This window comes from Vulpes lagopus, chromosome 11 (genome assembly GCF_018345385.1).
Source record: "Vulpes lagopus strain Blue_001 chromosome 11, ASM1834538v1, whole genome shotgun sequence".
NCBI classification, from domain to species: Eukaryota; Metazoa; Chordata; class Mammalia; order Carnivora; family Canidae; genus Vulpes; species Vulpes lagopus.
Window position 1 is genome coordinate 82,675,883 of NC_054834.1, and position 20,611 is coordinate 82,696,493.

The window sequence follows — 20,611 nt, forward strand, 5'->3', positions numbered from 1 at the left end:
TTCTTCCTAAATTTTGAAGTGCAGTGAAAGAGAATAAATTCTAGACACCAAAAACAAGGACACAAACCTTTATTGAGAGCAAGTCAGACATAGCAGTTCTTTATTTAAATTGTAGACAGATGATAGATTCTGACATATTCCATGTCTTCAAATGTAGCATTATATGAAAGGTAAATTTATATTGACAAAGAAATAGAGCTTTTATTAATTCCTGTTCACCCCAAAACCAAGAAAAATTAAAAGTCATGTAAGAAATATCAACATTCTCACAATAAGTCAATTCTCCCTCCTACCAGGTACCAGAGCCTTTCTTCTACCCTGACCCTGGAATCGTAAAAGCAGTGAATCTTCCAGTATGGTTACCAGTTTGTGTTCTAACTTGTCCTGTAGGAGGGTCTAATATGTTAAATATCCCTCATGAAATTAGAACCATTCCCTTGCCTTTCCTAGGTTACAAAAAATCAAACAGTCACCTAACCTCATCGTGTTACTTATGATCACTTAACTCTGTGGCCTTAGTGTAAGATGGCAGCCCAGGGCAATGGGAATTAATGTCAAAGAGTAGTTTCAGTGCTCTTCTGTAGCTACACTGCCTCATCCCTAAGCACTAGGCATTGACTCATTGAACATACCCAAAAAAGTCATGGTTGACAAAATCTTTCATGGTTGGTTAACTATATGGTAAGAGCCACAAAACTGACAAGGCCAGGGTTACTATGTGTTGGATCCCCATTAGAGCCAGTCGCTTGGCCATATGACACGATAGACTGTGGCCACAGACCACCCAGTCACTCAACCTCCACAGGAATTCAGTGCTTCTGCTGGAACAATTAAAAATGCAGGCACTGCTGATGGCAGGCTAACAATACTCTCCTGTTCCATGACAGGTAACACAACACTGTGTTTTGAAGTTAGGTAGAAAATCGTAGGGGTCATCAGTAATCCAGAAAAGAAAATAGGTTGTCCACGTGAAATGATTTAGAGGATTTAAATAAATAGGAAATTGTCATAATGCACCAATCTTTTACCTAAATTTATCAGTAGACACCTGATTTCCCTAGCTTTATTCTGAAAACTTGCATGATCAAGAATGAAATCTATAGGTTCCGCAGATGAAGAGTGACAGACCTTTTATAGGATCAAGTTGCAAAATATCTGTTTGAAAGAATAAAAGGAGTGCTTTAATCTTGAATTCAAAATTGAGTCTTGTAAACAGTAAATAATAGTATATGATACCATGGAAATATATTATATGACCAGGAAGAACTGAAGAACTTTCCATTAGAATGTGTGGGATTTGTTACACATAAATAAGCAATAATCTAAGAAGGCCTAACCCGGGTTTTTTTCCACAAAATGAAAAAAGAAATAAACAAAGGGTTGAATAGTACAATGAAGACTGTATTACATTCAGACAATAAGGAATTGTCTTTTTATTTGCAGAGCCAAAAATATCCTTATTGGTGGTGACAGAAAGTTCAGGGTGATATATATGGAAGCCTGAAATGAAAAATTATGAAACTATCTAAGAATATAAATATAGACTCTCCCTTTCATAAATATTCAATAGATTATTTGACATACTGGCTTGAGTGAAGCTCCACAGGCACAATTTTAAGCATCTTGATTTGGGCTGAGGTCCAGTAAATTATATATTCTCAACCACTATCAGAGCTTTCTTACTAAAAATACATGCTCACACTCTACTTTGAAAATATCCTAAGATAATTATTTCCATTTTCATAGTAACTAGTATAGTTATGACTAGAGTCGTCTTGGGCTTCTAAGGAAACAAAATTATTCTGAGATACTGTTATTAAGAGAAAGGGTGGTAATAGGGATATTTTCTTAAAATTGTGCTAAAGCTGTCATTTTTGCTTTTAATGACTTTAACTGTGCTAGACGAGGTTTATATTTTCAGTCACAGAAATAAACTATCTGACTCTTCAGTCTATTGCCCACCAATCTTCTAGCCTCTCCCTGTATCAACCTCACAATGGATTTTATTCATCTTGAGCACATAAAGCCAACAATTAGTCAACAGAATTTTCCTGACAATTGCTCAGCCCCTCTAGTGAGAAAATTCAGTGAATGGTAACACCTAGGAAGGAGGCCTATACAGATTTTCACTCTGTACATGCCAAGGAAAACCACTTAAAATCTTTTTCTGAAGATAATAGGAAAGGCAAAGCATTTTGGACAGCTTATTGCCAAGGTCTATAAAAACATGTTTAAAAGAAAGAGAGGTTTAATACCAGACTTTTAGCACCCTCAGTGTACAAGAAGAAAGACACCAAAAGAAATACAGGTCACTTCTAATAGTCCTCTTTCATTTAATGACTGTATTTCCCAGTGTTGCTACTTTTAAAGCTAAATCATGCCAGATTCTCCAGGGGTGCTTGCTGTTTGCTGTTTAGTGCTTATCACACAAGGCTGTATTAGTGAAATTTTAAAAAGCAAATGCCCACGAATGAATCTAAAGCTTTTTGATTACCAGACTGAATTTTGTCTAGGATTATTTCCATATTATTCTACAGTGAAACAGAGATTAAGGTTTCACGTCTTTAAAGGGGACGACTCAAATAAGACCTGCAAAGACGCATTTCGGGAAAATAGAATTAGCTTTTGCTTTAGTGGGCAGGAGAATTTCTCAGTTCCGTTTAATTTATAAGTGCATCATAGACTCGAATTCATCAATTCTTTGCTTCGTGTTCCCCTTCCTGATTTTCCGATAGGATATCGTATTGTATCTTGAATAAGCATTTCTAGAGATATCACCCTTCTTCCCAAAGGTTGGCTGCTCCTCAGGTGTCACAGGTTGGGAATTGGGGCTGCTCAGTGGGGAGTCCTCATTTGCATCACCTTCCTCTTTTAATTGAGAACCCTCTTCATTTTTTTTCTTAAATTCTATCACTCGAACTTCATCTTCATCATCATTGCAATCGTCATCATCATCATTATTAGTTTCTTCATCCCAAACCTCTTGCTCCTCGTCATGTTTGGAATGGAACACCTCAACCTGGCTAGGTTTCCGAAATCCCAACCATTCGATTTCAGTTGCCTGGTCAGCTTTGTTCTTCCCATCCTCCTCTTCTTTCTCTTCTAGAGGTTGTTCAGCAATCCTTTCTTTTTTTCTACTTATTTCCTGGTTACTGATACTCAGAGGAATCTTCTCCCATTGGTGGCCTGTAGCAAAATCAATTGGTAATTGAGATACCCAACTCTTATTCTTTAAATTATTTTTCTGGACAATCATTTTCCCACACATGATTTATAGGCTATTATTCTGTGGGTTAATAATATGTTCTGTCTACACAATAAAATGGATTTGTACTATCAAATTAGTTTGGAAATACTGCACTAAACACAGTTAAGTAAGCTTCAGAATTTACCCAACTCTTTAAAATGCCAATGAGGGCAGCCCCAGTGGCTCAGCAGTTTAGTGCCGCCTTCAGCCCAGGGCATGATCCTGGAGATCCAGGATCGAGTCCCACGTCGGGCTCCCTGCATGGAGCCTGCTTCTCCCTCGGCCTGTGTCTCTGCCTCTCTCTCTCTCTGTGTCTCTCATGAATAAATAAATAAAATCTTTTAAAAAATAAAATAAAATAAAATGCCAATGAATATTGTAAACCTCAAAGAAGTTGACGCCTCAACCTCATTTGACCATGCAACTTTTTTGTCGTTGTTGTAGACTATTGTATCTTAGTGAAACTGGTATTCCTTAGACAGACTTTTAAAAATCCTGTCTAACCTGTGGTGACTGGAAATGTGAACATAGAAAATAAAATATATTTGGACCTATCTCTTACACACACACACACACACACACACACACACACACACACACATTCCCCAAGAAAAATTTTTAAAATATCTCACAGGAGAAAAAAGGCTTTCTTCTAGTAGTTAAAACAATGACTTCCCACATCTGGGCATGCTCAGAGTAACACAGTCAGTTTTTGCCACCAAGTTTTTGCCACCAAGCTTCTCAGAGTTGTGCTACAGTACCAGTTACAGAAAGAGGAGCTGGAAGCCATGGGTGGAAGCCAGGAGTCATATGCTGGGCTAACTGTGACACCAAGCCCGCCAAAGCACCCACAATGTAGTCTAAGACTTGTCATTGATTTCCAGAGAGCCAACCTTTAAAAATCATGCTGAGGTCACTGCTATATAGGGCTAGATTAGCTGTCACATTAGACATACCCCTAATAACAACTAATTAACTCAAGTTGTTTGACACCATGTGGTGACTTTTACAAGGCTTAATTCATTTCAAATTTTATTTTTCAAATCGATCACATCAGCATATCCTTAACAATATTTATTGAGCATGCTAAAAAGAATTAATCAGAGTGGAGGTTGTTCTCTGGGCTTTCGCCTCTAAAGAGACTTCTGTGGGAAGCTTTAGTCTATGCGTGACTCCAAAATATAGTCTAGATTGTATCCTTTGTCACTATTCCTTTTCAACACCATAAGAGTCTTTAAATAAAATGAGAGGCAATGTTTCTCTTTGTCTTTCCCCACCAGTTTTCTACTTTCACTGAAAGTATCCACAAGTCCAGTCAAGATTCTTCATTCTCTTTTCATTTTTTTGTTTTCCCAGCTACAGGAATCAGATTGTAAACTTAGAAAAAGAGATAGAGGCAAGGATGGACTATTATTCCTAACTAGTTGTACCAGTTCCTATCTGCTTGTTGGCACCCAGTTAATGTTCTTTACATTATAAATAAATGTATGTTAGAATATTTTCCATAATCATAAGCTTTCTTTTATTCTTATTTTTCCACAAGAACCAAAGAAGCTGATCTTTTTGCTCACATCATGACTCAGGCATGGAGTTGTCATGCATAAAATTACATCTTGAATTTAAATTATAGCTTTCCCTCAATATTTTTAGCATCTTGCTATTTTTCAACCCAGGAGTATTCTCTTTGGAGACTTTATAGCTGTTTGTCATTGTGAAAACAGAAGACACCAACATGTGTCTTACAGGAAAAACATATGTTCCACCAAACACAAAAGGATTCATTCAGGGAAAAATTCACCCTGACACCATCTACTTAAAAAATCCAGACTGCTTTCATTCTCTATTTGATAAAAATGAAAGATCCTAGCAAATTGGTGTCTCCAGTGGACTTGCTGATCAGAAATTTGAAAGGGTCTCAAGGTGCCTAGGTGACTCAGTTGGTGAAGTGTCTGACTTTTGGTTTCAGCTCAGGTTGTGATCTCTGGGTCATGAGATGGAGCCCCAGGCAGGCTCTGCACCCAGCCCAGAGTTTGCTTGAGACTCCCTCTCCCTCTACCTGCCCCTCCTCCTGCTATCTCTCTCTCTCTCTCTCTCAAATAAATAAATCCTAAAAAAATAATTTGAAAGAGTCTCTAGATGGACTTGGAGATCTCTGTCTCTGAGAACTTGCTACATTGGAAACAGAAAGACTAGGGCAAAGCAGTTATTTAGTTCATTTCATGGGACTTAAGGCTTAAGTTTTATAAATTACCTGTGATAATGTAAAAGCTTAATAATGGTTGTTCCTTATTATGTTACTACAATAATGGCTGTTCTATCACTACGTAGGGACAGCAGGTAGTCTTAGAGGTGTCCAGGCACAGTGGACAAACCCAAGAAACTGCCAATCACATCTCTGTCTCCCTTGGCATCTACTATTTTATGTGATGTTCTAATACTTTTTTTTGCAACTAATACTTTTAAAAAAAAATAATCTCTTCCATATTTTGCCTATTAAGGTCCTAACTAAGCTAAATTGCTCAGGTCTAATGAACCGACTTCAATTTTGAGATAAGATGTTTATGGTTGCAAAAGAGGAAATGAGTGATTAATTAATACGTGTTTATCCTGCACTTGATTTGGAAATTGCTTCAACGTAGATACCTTCTTAGAAGTAAAATCTAAAAGATCTTGTGTTTCTTAATCTCTTGAGTTTATTTAAAATATAAGTCACTTAAAAATCAATGTTCCTTTTATTCCCTCATTTTCTAAGAGAACAGAATTAAAATTAGCTTCATGACCTGGGAGATTTCTTTAACAAGAATTAGATAACCATTTTCTGCTTACATCAGAGGCCTAGAATTTTTCTATAGGTCAAATAAATGTTTAATATTATTTTTAAATGTACGTAAATGGTCAGCTTTTAGGATAAACCCATTTTTGAAACATTTTTGAAACATTCACATTTCACAAATGCCTGACACAGATTTAAAGATGCTAAACAAATTTTACAAATGGATTGATTTAGTGGCCTAACTCATTAAGAGGCTGATATCATATTGTCATGTCAAGGCATGCCAATCAGTTATACCAATCCATGCAGTCTCAGGCTTGATGCTTCTGGAATACATTTTAAGGTGAAACCTACAGATAATCAGGACGACTCCCTTATCTGCCTATAGCAGCTTTAAGCTTTTGAAGGTATTGCCTGGATTGCTTTTTCAACATCACACTCACACAACATCCCATGTAAAAACTGCCATCCGTGTTCAGTCAGACAGTGTCTGTGTACAAAATGGAAGTTCCTCTTACCTTCTCTGAATGTCATTTCATCAACACTTGTTTCTTGGAGAGAAAGATCGGTGATAGCCTTATGAACAATAAAGAGATTCTCTTCTGGTTTTTCTGGGGGGGAAAACCCACAAGATTGACACTGTAATATTTAAGCAGTTTGAGTTTAAATAAATTATCAATTTAGATTCCAGCTAGGTAGATCTATTTTATTTGCAATTGTGATAACTAAAATCAACTATTTCATGCTCCCAAATCATTTCTTCATTGGTTCCCATTTATAAACATAAGTATAATATCTCTTTTTCCATCTATATAAGATATAGAACCATGAATTCAGATACATTTAGATATATTTCAGAAGGAAAACTTGAAATGCTGAATTCCCTTTGCTTAAATAATAATGGGGCTGTTCATCATCATCATCATCATCAATAGTAATTAACATTTAAGAAACACTTAGTAATCCTCATGACAACCCTACAAATGTCAGTACCAATATTTCCATCTCCTGCTAACTGAGAAAGCTAAGGCTTTAGGAAACTCGGGAGGTTGTCCAGGGTCATAAATCTATCAAATAAATAAGCCTGGATTTGACTTGAGGCAGAGGTTTGGTCCTTAGCTATTCAGCCCCTTAGAATAAGAGGCCACATTGGGCCAGGGACAGAAGTGAGAGGATGGACAGCACATTCCTGTCATATAGTTTATCAAAAGAATCACAAGTGAATTTACAAATTAAATCAAGCAAATCAAAGAGAAGGAAAATATTTTACCTTTTAGAATCTTCTCATCGGTGGACCAGTTGACTAGCGTGTTCCCTTGTAATTTCTCACTTTTCTCCTGATTTCCCTCTGTGGGTAGGTCTTCAAGACGGGGCTCTACCCTGTAGTATGGTGGGGTACCAGCCACATCACTGGTTCCCTCATTTGTTTTAGTGATGGGTTGTTGACCATTCTCAGGTGGTGTATCCCCATTGCACTCAGCCTGGCTGAGTGTCCCTGGAACATCTGTCATTCTGTACAGTTGAGTCCGAAGACGCGGAGACAGCTTTGGGGAAACTGAGCAAAAAGATCCTTGATACTATGTTCTTACCCCTTCAGGTTCTACTGTTCCAACTCCTACTCTATGAATACAAAGTATCTACTTCAGTATAATAACAAGCTGCTTTTCCCAAAGGTGTCCAGATAGAGTTTACAACAAAAGCAATAGGATTCGTCAGATTTGCCAGGAGCAAAGCACCCAGCCAATCACCACCTTCCTTGTCACTGGGCAGCTCCATTGGTTGAATTAATGGCAGCCTTTTGATTTACATAAACAAACAATCTGAGGCAATCAGGCTTTTGTGTTGGCAAGGCGAGGGGGACTTTCAGCTTGTCAGTCCCCCTCTGGGAACAGAGATTTTTGTCCATTTTCATAATGGCCCTTTGTCATTTTCCTTGTAACAGGAGACACAATTGTTCCACAGCTTTAATCCAGAGAGAATGACCACCTTGAGGCATATTAGTTCTGTGTAACCAGCTTAACGCTTCCAAACGGATTTTGTTCAAGTAAAACCCCAGCTATTTTGTAAGGGATAATGGCATCGTTTCTTATTCATTAAAGAATAAACAGCGTATCAAAAAACCTGTAAATAGGACAACTTTATTGTAAGTGGTTCTGGCAGCAGATTCCACGGTGTATTTTCAGAAGCCCAGAGAAAAGACCTAAGGAAAAATTCAACAACAACAACAAAAATGCTTCCATCTTGTTAATACCAAAAATTTTCATTTTAGAATAACTCATCTGGTCTGTAGCTTCTTATTCTCTAATTTATTTATGTTTATTGAAGTCCAAATCGTCCTTTGAAGCCCTAAAATCACTTCCTCCATGAACTTTCCCCTTTGTCCAATCAGATTTATTTTCAATATTCCCTATTGATGTTGCATGATGCCTATAAAGTTATATAGCACCAACACAGTCTGCCCTTGGGAAAAAACAGGTAATCATGGAAAACATCTGCAACTTACCAACCTTTCCTTTTTATTTTTTTATTTTGGTTTTTTTAATTTAAGAATTTGTTTTATGACACAATGAAAACTCATTAAAGTTTCGATGAAATACATTTAAAAGTCACATGATATTTTCCTTGTGACATTGAAAATGTGAATTCAAATGCATGCACATTCACAAACATGATATACAAAAAATTTTTCATGGCAGTGAATGATTCACTAACTGGCTTTCTGTTAGAAACAACATGAAAACAAGCTTCTTTAAAAAAAAAATTTTACATTCTTTTCCATATGACAATTTGACTCATTGTACTCCAGTAATTTAAAAATTGGAAAAAAATCCTTCAAGACCTAATGGAGCCAGGTAGGGCAATAGCATCAAATACAACTGAAAAAATAAGTGTCAGTTTGAGAACAGACTATAATAAAAAGATGTATGATTCTTTGTAATGTAGATTAGCATTTTCTAGGGATTAGTCATCTAGATCCAATCTAGATAAATCTAGATTAAGACCATATGAAATGCTCTGACAAACGGAAACAGAAATTTAATGTAGCCAAATGCTTTTAAAAATAATAAGAATTGCTGTATTAATTTCTCAGAATATCATAGTGACCACTGAATTAAGAGGTCAGTTTTTTTCTTACTTAAATTCAAGGTACTAAACATATAGTGTAATATTAGCTTCAGGAGTAGAATTTAGTGATTCATCACCTACATGTAACACCCAGTGCTCATCTCAGGTGCCCTTCTTAATGCCCATCACCCATTTAGCCCATCCCCCCACACTCCTCCCCTCCAGTAACCCTCAATTTGTCTTATATAGTTAAAGCTCTTATGGTTTGCCTCTCTGTGTTTATCTTATTTTATTTTTCCATCTCTTCTACTATATTCTATTTCTTAAATTCCATATATGAGTGAAATCATATAGTATTATCTTTCTCTGACTGACTTATTTTGCTTAGCATAAAACTAAGAGAAAATATGCATAAAACAACATACCCGTATTGTTACAAATGGCAAGATTTCATTATTCTTGGTCACTGAGTAATAATATTTCATTATATATATAAATATAATACAATACATGATTTATATATATGACACAATACATGATCTATGGACACATGTGCTCTTTCCATAATTTGGCTACTATTGATAGTGCTGCTATAAGCATCAGGGTGCAAGTGCCCCTTTGAATCAACGTTTTTGTTTCCTTTGGATAAATACCTAGTAGTGCAATTACTGGATTGTAGGGTAGTTCTATCTGTAACTTTTTGAGGAACCTCCTCCATACTGTTCTCCAGGGTTGCTGCACCAGTTTGTGTTCCCACCAACAGTGCAAATGGGTTCCCCTTTCTCTGCATCCTCATCAGCCTTTTTTGTGTCCTTAGTTGTTAATTTTAGCCATTCTGACAGGTGTGAAGTGATATCTCATTGTGGTTTTGATTTGTATTTCCCTGATGATGACTGAGGTTGACTATTTTCTTTTATGTTTATTAGCCATTTGAATGTCTTCTTTGGAAAAATATCTATTCATGTCTTCTGTGCATTTCTTAACTGGATTATTTTGGGGAAGTTGAGTTTGATATGTTCTTTATAGATTTTGGGTACTAGCCCTTTAACAGATATGTTGTTTGCAAATATTTTCTCCCATTCCATCTATTGCCTTTTAGTTTTGTTGATTGTTTTCTTCACTGTGCAGAAGCTTTTTATCTTGATGAAGCCCCAATAGTTCATTTTTGCTTTTGTTTCCCTTGCCTCTGGAGATGTATCTAGAAATTGCTGCAGATAAAGTCAAAGAAGTTGCTGCCTGTTTTCTCCTCTTGGACTTTGATAGTTTCCTGTCTTAAATTTAGGTCTTTCATCCATTTTGAATTTATTTTTATATGTTGTGGAGGAAGGCTGTCCAGTTTCATTCTTTTGCATACGGCTGTCCAGTTTTCCCATTTGTTGAAGAAACTATCTTTTTTTCATTGGATATTCTTTCCTGCTTTGTTACAGATCAGTTGACCATATAGTTGTGGGTCCATTTCTGGGTTTTCTATTCTGTTCCATTGATCTATGTGTCTGTTTTTGTGCCAGGACCACACTGTCGTGATGATTACAGCTTTGTAATACAGTTTGAAGTCTGGGGTTGTGATGCCTCCAGCTTTGTTTTTGTTTTTCAGTATTACTCAGGCTATTCAGGGTCTTTTCTGGTTCCATACAAATTTTAGGATTATTTGTTCTAGTTCTGTGAAAAATGCTGTTTTTTTTTTTTTTTCTTAATCTGCACTGCATTGAATGTATAGATTGCTCTAGGTAGTATAGACATTTTAACAATATTTGTTCTTCTAATCCATGAGCATGGAACATTTTTCCATTTCTTTGTGTCATCTTCAATTTCTTTCATCACTATTCTATAGTTATCAACATACAGACCTTTTACCTCTTTGGTTAGGTTTATTCCTAGGTATCTTATGGTTTTGGCGCAATTGTAAGTGGAATTGATTCCTTGATTTCTCTTTCTGTTGCTTCATTAATGGTGTATAGAAATGCACCAGATTTCCGTACTTTGATTTTATATCCTGTGACTTTACTGAATTCATGTATCAATTCTAGCAATTCTTTTTAGGGGGTGGGGGAGGCCTTTCCAGTTTTCTATATAGAGTATCATGCTGTCTGCAAACAGTGAAAGTTTGACTTCTCCTTGCTGATTTGGATGTTTTTCATTTCTTCTTCTTGTCTGATTGCTGAGACTAGGATTGCCAACACTATGCTGAACAACAGTGAAGAGAGTGGACATCTTTGTCCTCTTTCTTAGGGGAAAAGTTCTCAATTTTCCCCATTGAGGATGACATTATTTGTGGGTCTTTCATTTACAGCCTTTCTGATGTTGAAGTACATTTCTTCTTCCTTATTTTCTTGAGGGTTTTTACCAAGAAAGGATACTCAATTTTGTAAATGCTTTTTCTACATCTATTGAGAGGATCATATGGGTCTTAACCTTTTTTTTTATTGATGTGCTGTATCACCCTGATTGATTTGCAGATATCAAACCACCCCGGCAGCCGAGAAATAAATCCCATTTGATCATGGTGAATAATCCTTTTAATGTACTGTTGGATTTGATCAGCCAGTATTTTGTTGAGAATTTTTTTGCATCCATGTTCATCAGGGATATTGGTCTGTAATTCTCCTTTTTAGTGGAGTGTTTCTCTGGTTTGGGGCTCAAGGTAATACTGGCATCACAGAATGAGTTTGGAAATTTTCCTTCCATTTCTATTTCTTGGAACAGCTTCATAAGAATAGGTATTAAATCTTCTTTAGATGTTTAGTAGAATTCCCCCTGGGAAGCCATCCAGCCCTCGGACTCTTGTTTGTCTGTTGGAAGATTTTTGAATACTGATTCCATTTCTTTGCTGGTGATGGGTCTGTTCAAATTTTCTATTTCTTCCTGTTTCAGTTTTGGTAGTTTATATGTTTCTAGGAATGCATCCATTTCTTCCAGATTGCCCAATTTGTTGGCATACAATTGCTCATAATAGTCTCTTATAATTGTTTCTATTTCTGTGGTGTTGATTGTAATCTCTCCTCTTTCATTTGAGACTTTATTTATTTGGGTCCTTTCTCTTTTCTTTTTGATAAGTCTGGCTAGGGGGTCATCAGTTTTGCTAATTCTTTCAGAGAACCAGCTCCTATTTTTGTTGATCTGTTCTAGTGTTGTTGTTTTCTAAATTCCTGTGTCATTTATTTCTTTTCCCATCTTAATTATTTCCCTTCTTCTGCTGGTTTTAGGCTTTATTTGCTATTCTTTTTCCAACTCCTTTAAATGTAAGGCTAGTTTGTGTCTTTGGACACTTTTTGCTTTTTGAGGAAGGCTTCTGTTACTATATACTTCCCTCTTTACACTACCTTTGCTGTGTCTAAAGTTTTAGACTATTGTTTTTTCATTTTCATTTGCTCCCTTGTATTTTTTTAAAATTTATTCTGTAATTTCTGGGTTAACCCATTCATTCTTTAGTAGGATGTTCTTTAACTTCCATATATTTGTGGTCTTTCCAATTTTTTTCTTGTGGTTGACTTCGAGCATTGTGGTCTGTAAATATGCATGGTAGGACCTCCATCTTTTTGTACTGGTTGAAGTCTGATTTGTGAACCAGGATGTGATCTATTCTGGATGTTCCATGTGCATTCAAAAAGAATGTGTATTCTGCTGCTTTAGGATGAAATGCTCAGAATATATCTGTTAAGTCTTTCTGGTCCAGGATGTCATTAAAAACTATTGTTTCCTTATTTATTATCTTCTGCTAAGATGATCTATCCATTGCTATGAATGAGGTGTTAAAGACCCTACTATTATTATATTATTATCAACCAGTTTCTTAAAGTATGTTATTAATAGATTTATATATTTGGATGCTCCCAATTTGGGGTCATAAATATTTACAATTGTTGCATATTCTTTTTGGGCAGACCACTTTATTATCATATAGTGCCTATCTTCATTTCTTATTACAGACTTTGGCTTAAAATCCAATTTGTCTGATATAGGGATGGCTATTCCAGCTTTCTTTGATGTCCATTAGTATGATAGATGGTTCTCCACCCCCTCACTTTCAATCTGGAGGTGTCTTTGTGTCTAAAATATGTCTCTTGAAACCAGCATATCGATGTTGTTGTTGTTTTTTTTTTTTTTTCTAATCCATTCTGATATCCTATGTCTTTCTATTGGAGCACTTAGTACATTTACACTCAGAGTAATTATTGATAGATATGAATTTAATGCCAGTTTATTACCTGTAAAGTCACTGTTTTAAACTGTGTCTGTTCCTTCCTAGTCTTTATTGTTTTTGGTCTCTTTTTCCCACTCATAATCCCTTTTATTGTTTCTTGCAAAAATGGATTAGTGCCCATAAGCTAAAGTTTTTAAACTAAAGCCTTTAGCTTTTCTTGCTTTTGAAATTCTTTCTCTCTCCTTCTATTCTGAATGTCTTCCTTGCTAAATAAAGTACTCTTGGCTGCACATTTTTGCCATTTAGCACGTTGAATATATTGTGCCAATATCTTCTGGCCTGATAAGTTTCTGTGGTTAGGTCTGCTGCTAACCTTATGAGTCTACCCTTGTAGGTTAAGAATTTTTTGTCCCTAGCTGCTTTCAGAATTCCTCCTTTTTCTTTGTATTTTGCAAGTTTCACTATAATATATCTTGGTGTTGACCTGTTTTTGTTGACTTTGAGGGGAGTTCTCTGTGCCCCTTGGACTTCAATGCCTGTTTCCTTCCCCAGATTAGGAAAATTCTAAGCTATAATTTATTCAAATAAACTTTCTGCCCCTTTTTCCCATTTTTTTTCTTCTGAAACTCCTATGATATAAATATTATTCCACTTTGTGGAATCACTGAATATATATATATATTCCACTTTGTGGAATCACTGAATATATATATATATATATATATATATATATATATTCATATATAAATATAAGATTTAATACTTTAATAGCTTCTTTTCCCTCTTCTTTTCAGCTTCATTGTTTTTCATAATTTTATCTTCTGTATCACCTATTCAATGCTCTGCTTCTTCCATCTTTGTCATGATTATATCCAGTCAGCTTTGCATCACAGTTATAGCATTTTTTATTTTGGCCTTATTATTTTTTAGGTCTTTTATCTCTGCAGCCAGGGTTTCTCTGGTGGCTTCTATGCTTCTTTCAAGCCCAGTTAGTATTCTTATGACTATTGTTTTAAATTCTTATTCAGATATATTACTTATATCTGTGTTGAGCAAATACCTGGCTGTGATTTCTTCTTGATCTTTCTTTTGGAGAGAATTCCTTCATCTTTTCATTATATCTAGGTTTCTATCTTTTGTGTGTTATGAAAGCATGTTATGTTTCTTTCCCCTGAGAGTTATACTGTATAAATAAGGGGTCCTACACTTTTCCAGAGCCTGGTGCTTCAGGAAGTGTTTCTGGTGTTTCTGAGATACTGGTTCTGGTATTTCAGAGTGTTTCTCCAAATCACTCTGGTTTCTTTGAAATGCCAGTGCAGGGAAGAGAGTGAGGAATGATGGGTGGGCTGCTGCCTGCTTCTGTACAGAGGACCCTCCACCTTCCAGCTGCTTGGGAATCTCAGTGCTGAGGAGGGAGGCGGGTATTTGGGGTGCGGGGTGGGGGTGGGGGCGGGCGGCAGACAGTATCTTCTCCAAAATCTTCCTCCACAGTAAACACTGCTAACTACCAACTCATAAAACATATCAGCTGGGTTTATTACTTTTAACCATCTTTCCAATTGTACTATAAAATAAAGGCAGATGCCATTTTAAGATCTTATTATTGTCAAGGGCCGGCTTTCCCAGCAGCACCTGCTTAGCAGCAGTCTGCTTGTTTATGGCCCCTTTTTTTATAGGTGACAGTTTAAGGTGGCTCCTCTCCAGTGCTGTGTGCACTCTGCTGTGTTTTAACTATTCTTTCCCACAGGTCAGTTCTCTGCAGAGTTCCTCTTTGCTTACCATGGGGAGTGTTTGGACCTGAACTAGATGTGCTTTGAATTGTTTGTTAAGTCTACGGCCATACCACCCTGAACGCGCCCGATCTCGTCTGAATTGTTTGTTAAGATAAGCCTGGTTTAAAAAAAAAAAAAAAAAAAGATCTGATCCAAGAGAAGAGAAAAGGAAAAGGAATAAAAAAGCAAGCAAGCAAACAAACAAACAAACAACTATAGGCCTGATTCCAAAGAATAAGAGAGAAAGAAGGGAGAAAAAGGAGAAAGAAATAGAAAGAAAAAAAGAAGCTTGATCCAAAAAAAGGAGAAAAGGAAACAAACCAACAAATGAACAAAAAACTATAAATCTGATTCCAAGGAAAAAATAAATAAAATAAAAATAAAAGTTAAAGAAATTTTCAAAAAGAAAGCATGGTCCTATTTCTACCAGAAGTAAAGTTAACACACGTGGAACACTCTATGGTCGGTAGTGTTGGTACATGTCAGGAGCCTCTGTTGGTCTTCTGAGAGCTAGGCTGGCTGGGTTGGTTTACAGTCAGACCTGCCCTAGTAAAGAAACCCCTGCCTAGTGCATGGGAATGGGGTTTTGCGTAAGTGACTCTATCCTTCAGTGGATGTGCTTGTTTCTCTCTGGAGTTCTACAGTGCTGGTTGACTGGGTGTTGAGGGGGGAGGGGTGGTGGTGGGTGGAAGATGGCATCGTCCCACCATCTTGTCCCCAGGGAGGGGAACGGGGAACCCATGGCCACTACTGTTCAGGAGGCCCTCACAGATAATTGAACAATTTCCTGGGGCTTGGTCAGATCCCTGCCCTCTACCTGTCTGCCCAGCTGTGGGCAGTTCTGTATTTTGTCTCTGGCAGGTAGCTGGGATTCAAAACTCCAAATCCTATAGCACCCGCAAGGCAAGGACCCACTCTCCTCTCCAGAAGAGAGCCTCACAACACTGCACTAGCACCATCCTGTCCCAAAAAAGCAGTCGCAGGGCTGTGTAGGTGCCTGGAATCTATGATTCATCAAGAAGCACCAGATTTTCTACCCTCTGTGTGTACCTGTGTCCCCTGCTGCTGAACAGCTGCTCAGTGGCTCCCAGCTGGCCTTTTGTCCTTGGAGAGGCAATAAATGCTCTTCCAAATGTATTCCAAGAAGAGGAGTGATCTCTCCCAGTGTGACCCAGGGGATCCTCACACCACAATATCTACTCACTGCTTTCTCTTCCACTCCCTCCCTACCTCCCTGACTTCTTTCCCCAAAAAGGGGTCTCTCCCTTCCGGGGCACTGCAGCTTTTGTCTTCCCCAATTCATGTGTCCAAACTTCATATCTGCCATGTTTTTTCCCTCCCAATTGTGCCACTTGTTATCTTACTCTTCAGATCAATTTCCTAGTTTTTTCGAATGATTTGATGTTGACCTAGCTGTGGGTTTGAGGGATGAGGCAAGCCCAGGGTCCCCCTACTATGCCACCATCTTAATTCTGAAGACTCACCAATCTTTTATTTTTTAAAGGAAGACATTAATTATTTTTCTTTTTTGGATCTCATATAGTGCAAAATGATTCCAGAACCTTTTGCTCATGCTGCTGCCTCTGTGTGGAATGTCTTTCTTCTCCTCAAGGCAAAAAACCCTTCCTATCCAGCTTCTTTAAATTATCAGCTCTTCAGATGAAATATCATCTCTTCAATGGCACTTTCCCTGACCCACCAGATTAGGATGGGAATCCTCTTTCACATTATCTTTGTCCTTCAGAGTACTCTTCACAATTGTGATTAAAAAACTGAGTGTACAATTATCCATATAATGTCTCTTTCACCAACCAAAATCTAAGATTTATCTAGGCAGAGAACTGCTTAGCCTGTCTAAATGTGTCTCCAGCTTGAACCATTTGCTTTGAATGAGGTAGGTGCTCAATAAATATACATATTATTTTTATTAAATTTATATTATAGAATAAATTAATAAATATTTCTCCCAAAAGAACATGCTACAGGTCATTTCTAAAGGGGAGAAGAATAGATGTTGGCAAATAATTATAAATCTGACCTTTAAAATTGCATGTAAGGCGATGCCTGGGTGGCTCAGCGGTTGAGCGCCTGCCTTTGGCTCAGGGCGTGATCCCGGAGTCCTGGGTTTGAGTCCCGCGTCAGGCTCCCTGCATGGAGCCTATTTCTCCCTCTGCCTGTGTCTCTGCCTCTCTGTGTGTGTCTCTCATGAATAAATAAATAAAATCTTTAAAAATAAATAAAATAAAACTGCATATAAGGCTGAGCTCATCAGGATCTTTAGTAGGTGTGAAACTGCCTGGCACTCTGCCCTCATTCCCTTTTCCCATGTCCTTGGAAGACATCTTTAAAAGACCCTAAAATGTTCTCTCTTGTCATCACCAACTCTTCCCTACGCAACACACTGTTTGTGTAGGAGAGGAAAAATAATTGTGCTTCTACTCTTCTGAGTCCTTGGTGGAGAACCCTGCAATAAAAGATAGATTAACAAGAGAAAAAGGAACAGAAGTTTATTAACACATGTACTTCATGTTTACAAGGGAGATACCCAGGGTAACTCAGTAAACCCTCGAAATGGCCCAAACTACCAATTTAAATATCATCTTCAGCTAAAGACAAAAGAAGAAAAGGTATGTGTTGGGGGTAGAGGGAAGCAGTGACAAAGAGTTACCAGGAAAAACATAGTAAACAAGGGTAAAGTTGTTAGGCAGATTTAATTGCATGTCTTTTCCGTTGGTAAGATTCTCTTGTGACTCAGAGTCATTTTTCTTCTGGTACAGAGAGAAAGACACACAAGTGAAAATTTCCTTCATAAACATCAGTTTCCCCTGTATAAGAGAAACTTCTACTCTGTTTTCAGAGCTTCTTCAGTGTCTGCTATTTTTCAAAACTAATCAGCTCAAAATAATCCTTATGCCAAAGAGGCATATTTTGAGGTAGCAAAATCTGCTACCCTTCATTTATTTTTTTAAAATTTCTTTAATATTTCTATAGCACTTGCTATATGCTGGGCACTGTTCATTTATTTTATCTGAGAGTGAGAGAGCACATAAGCAGGGTGGAGAGGCAGAGGGAGAGAGAGAAGCAGACTCCCTGCTGAGCAGGTAGCCTGATGCAGGACTCAACCCCAGGGCCCTGGGATCATGACCTGAGCCAAAGGCAGACACTTAGCCTACTGAGCCACCCAGGCACCTTACCAGGCACTGTTTAAATTGCTTCACAAATAATAAAACATTTGATCAAGGTAGGTGCTATTATCATCCCATTTTATACACTAGAAAAATGAAGCACAGAGAGATTAAGGAAATTGTTCAAGGTCGCACAGCTAGTAAACCTACTGATGAGAATGTGCAGTATAGATGAAACCTAGTGTCATCCCTGGCCTAGCTGTTGTCGTTGCCTTGGGCTAGAGGTCCCAGTGGACTCCATCCGGCCTGATGAATTAACCTCCTTGGCAGCAGAAGTAGCTGTAGCCAGGAGAGGGCAGCAGAGGGCCTGAAGCCATAGTAAGGCCCTTCTGAGAAAGACACACCAGCTGAGCCACCCAGGGGTCCCTGAATATCTCTTACAACATGGTAATTTCTACTTGTTTCTCAAAGCTTCTCTTTTTTTCTGCAGTTTCTTAAAAATAACCAGCTTAAAATAGTCACTATTCCAAAAGCATATATTGGGGTGGCAGCAACATTTTTCCCCCTCAGTAACAATCTATAACTTATACAGTATGCTAGAATGTGCACTGATGATCCTTCATTTAAGTACTATTGCATAATCACCACTGCATGAAATATGACATTTTTAGATGATTTAGTGGATTATTTGTTGTCTTTTTCCTAGTTATTATGCTTATGATAAAAGACCTCGTATAAATGTAACCATTATCACATCTATAACAAAATATGAAAATATGATAATAATGAAAGGATCATCACCTGGGAATGTAAAGTATCAAAATAAAAGTACATAAATATCCACATTCCATTTGTCAAATATCAAATGATAAATGTTAAGGCTAAGGTCCAGAAATAAGATTTGGGAAAAGTCATAAAATCTTGACCTTTAATAATATGTAAGAACCAAGCCACAAGTCAATGCTCTACCTAAGAGATAGCCAATGATCACTGAATAAAAACAAGATGTGAATTTGAAAGATCAGCTTTTGATCCTGACAGCTGGGAGCCAATTCTTATACAAACAGATTTGTATGGCTGGAAAAGGGGTATTCTAACAATCAGGGTTTAAACAAAGAAGTAGAGGTACTAAGAGGTCAGTATATTGATCTATTGTGATCTATATACTTATCTGAAGGGTTTTGACTTTACACAATTGTGAGTGCTGCTTAAGGGGTCTCTTTAGGTTTGTGGTTGAGTCTAGTGCTGGAGCTTGAAGCCTAAAGGGCAAGATTTTGGGAAAGGAAGATGGATGTAAAAAACAAAAACAAGTAGAACACACGGGACAAACTGAAATCCAGGTCAGTTCTCACTGCCTCTGACCTCAGTTTCCCGTAGGAAAAGGTGGTCCCCTTGCCATGGCCTAGGAATCCAAGAAGCTGAAGGAAGATCCAGGGGAAGGTGGGGGCACTCGCAGGCTCAGTGCTACTATGCAATCGGTAAGCCAATAGGTTAATAAGAGTGTGTTGTTACAATATAGTTGCTGCTTCACTTATGTCACACAAATCTCACACAAGAATGTCTTTTTTAGCCCAATTTCTTTTCCTGGAAACAATCAAGAAAGGAGATTTTGGAAAATGTTGTTTAGACTTGTCAGATTGACAAATAACAACAGCATCATGGACTTTCAGCATCTCTCTGAGCCAGGGTGGTACCACATGCAAATTTTTAGCTCAAAATCCTACCAATAACCCATAGAAACTTCTATAAGGAATAGGTAATGCCTCAAGAGAATGTGCAATCCTGAAGTTAATAAGATAATCTGAATTGCTTCACTTAAGGGATTAGCATCCCAAATTAAAGGGACAACCCAGCTAAGGTGAACAGAAATATAAAATATAACATCATAAGTTCTATTGGTATCTCTGTATTTCACTTAAAAAAATAATTGCCTGCCACCTAGTATAAGTTAGATAAAGTTGATTATCTGATACCATCTTAGTACCTTGTGTTTACTCTTGATATAAAACAATAGCTGCCATTTTGGCAATTCAAAGTCTTAAAGTATAAAGGAGATTTTGCTGTTGTTGTTGTTGTTTTTCCAGAAAGCCAGTAGTGAAGTCTGTGGGTGGCATGTGAGTTTGAAGAATTTGGCATAATAGAATTTGAAATTCAACTATATCTCACAAGAAGCATGCATTCCAATCTTGAAGGTAAGTCGGGGTTGGGGTGGGGGTTGTCCCTCATCTCTGTAAAGATGAAACCTTTCTTATACCCTGGTAAAGGTGCATCTCTTTGTGGTCCTCGATTCTGGGGCCTGGAGTCCCAGTAAGTCACTGTACACCTTTTAAGACAAAATGCTGGGAGAAACAGGTTGGATGTTTGTTGGGGATTAGAGAAGAGTGTAACCCTAAAAGAAAGGAGCCACAACGTAAGTCCCTATGGCCACACAGGGAAGGGTTGGGGATGGGGAGGAGAGCACCAACCAAGAATTAAGAAGAATCTCTC

The 20,611-nt window shown here is 37.5% G+C and overlaps 2 protein-coding genes across 3 annotated transcripts in view; one reads left to right on the forward strand and one right to left on the reverse strand.

Moving 5' to 3' along the window:
- GALNT5 (polypeptide N-acetylgalactosaminyltransferase 5) overlaps window positions 1–20,308 on the forward strand; it is a 73,648-nt gene extending 53,340 nt beyond the window's left edge. The window contains exon 11 of one of the 2 annotated variants that reach the window (XR_005982723.1): window positions 20,209–20,308. The gene's annotated coding sequence lies outside the window, so the exon portion shown is untranslated. Of the gene's footprint in view, window positions 1–14,974; window positions 15,161–20,208 lie in introns of those variants that run through there. The other variant, XR_005982722.1, reaches the window with a different exon arrangement.
- On the reverse strand, window positions 55–7,712 carry ERMN (ermin). Its single transcript, XM_041722723.1, has 3 exons — window positions 7,291–7,712; window positions 6,539–6,631; window positions 55–3,186 (listed from the first exon to the last, which is right to left on the reverse strand). The coding sequence occupies exons 1-3, from the start codon at window positions 7,529–7,531 to the stop codon at window positions 2,666–2,668; spliced, it is 855 nt and encodes a 284-aa protein (XP_041578657.1). The 5' UTR covers window positions 7,532–7,712; the 3' UTR covers window positions 55–2,665.
- Window positions 20,309–20,611: the final 303 nt, after the last annotated feature.